We start from the raw sequence: 1109 nt of genomic DNA, 5'->3' as shown, positions 1-1109 counted from the left end.
ATTTCAAAGAGACCGAAACCGCTAAACGAGAAAAGAGGGAATTAAACCGGTGCATGACAGTTCCCACCAAGGGGTGCCAGTCTCCGCGGCTGTCAACCAGTCCAACCGGCAAAGGCTCGAGCAGGACGGTCAGCTCCGTAAGGAACAAAAAGGAGGCAGAGCCGACGCTTAGGCCCTCCCCCTAACGGTCTCTGGGCCGCTGGCCTCAGGCGGCCGCCGGACTCCGGTTTCCGGCCTTCGCAGGACCACACTTCCCAGCATGCCTTTGGAGGGAAGTCTTTCCCGCTGGATGACTACTAATCCCGACATGCCATTCGGCACTCCGGTAAGTTAGATGGAAGAGTGGAATGACCCCATTGCACGCAGGGAATTGTAGTCCATTTAGCTGCTGGCTCTTAGAGGGGCGGGGAAGAGCCGGGTCGCTCTCGTCAGCTGAGGAGAATGATTCATAGAGGAGGGTCAGGAGAGAACAGTTCTGTCTGTGAAAGCACACTTAAGAGGCTGGACTCTTCTCCGAGGGAGGGAGAGGCAGGAGAGCTAGCAGGGCCTCGGGCCTGACTCCCCCCTCAGGCCGTTCGCCAGGCCTCTACCGAGTCCTGGGCCTTGTCGGGGGTGGCCGCGAGGCGCCGGTTGCTGGGGGACCGGTGACGTCGCGGGGTGAAAGTTGAGGGGCGGTGACGTCGGGCCTGTCCGGGCGGAGGCTGGCGGGTTGGAGGCAGAGGGAGGGAGGGAAGGAGGGAAGGAAGGAAGCTGGGAAGAAGCGAGCGAGCGAGTGGGGGCGCGAGGCGTTTACCTGGAGGCAGCGGCTTGGGCGCGCAGAGCGGCCGCGGCTCCCCCGCACCTGCGGCCATGGATGAGGAGCGCGCCCTCTACATCGTCCGGGCCGGCGAGGCGGGGGCTATCGAGCGGGTCCTGAGGGATTACAGCGATAAGGTAAAGAGCCCTGGCCCCGGGCGTGCGGTATAGCACCCTCGGGCCGCCCCCCGGGCTTGCACATCGCATCCCTCCCAACCCCCCTCATTCCGGGGATGCGCATTGCTCTCCCCTGAAAACGTTTCCGGCTTGGGCATGCGTGTTTGTGCCCCCTCCCTTTTCCATCCCTGCATCCT

The 1109-nt window shown here is 63.5% G+C and overlaps 1 protein-coding gene across 6 annotated transcripts in view; it reads left to right on the top strand.

Annotated features, from left to right (window-relative positions):
* The first annotated feature begins 756 nt into the window (after positions 1 to 756).
* The window catches only part of RIC8B (RIC8 guanine nucleotide exchange factor B), a 116820-nt gene continuing 116467 nt past the window's right edge, over positions 757 to 1109 (top strand). For all 6 annotated transcript variants that reach the window (XR_003001390.1, XR_003001389.1, XR_003001388.1 and 3 more), the window contains exon 1: positions 757 to 933. Coding sequence is in view for 3 of the 6 variants with exons in the window: in XM_024732161.1 (XP_024587929.1) it covers positions 850 to 933 (84 nt within the window). In the remaining 3 variants the exon portion in view is untranslated. The remainder of the gene's footprint in view (positions 934 to 1109) is intronic.

Source organism: Neophocaena asiaeorientalis, unplaced genomic scaffold (assembly GCF_003031525.2).
Source record: "Neophocaena asiaeorientalis asiaeorientalis breed wild unplaced genomic scaffold, Neophocaena_asiaeorientalis_V1.1 scaffold418, whole genome shotgun sequence".
Taxonomy (NCBI): domain Eukaryota; kingdom Metazoa; phylum Chordata; class Mammalia; order Artiodactyla; family Phocoenidae; genus Neophocaena; species Neophocaena asiaeorientalis.
This window is presented reverse-complemented; position numbering and strand designations above follow the sequence as displayed.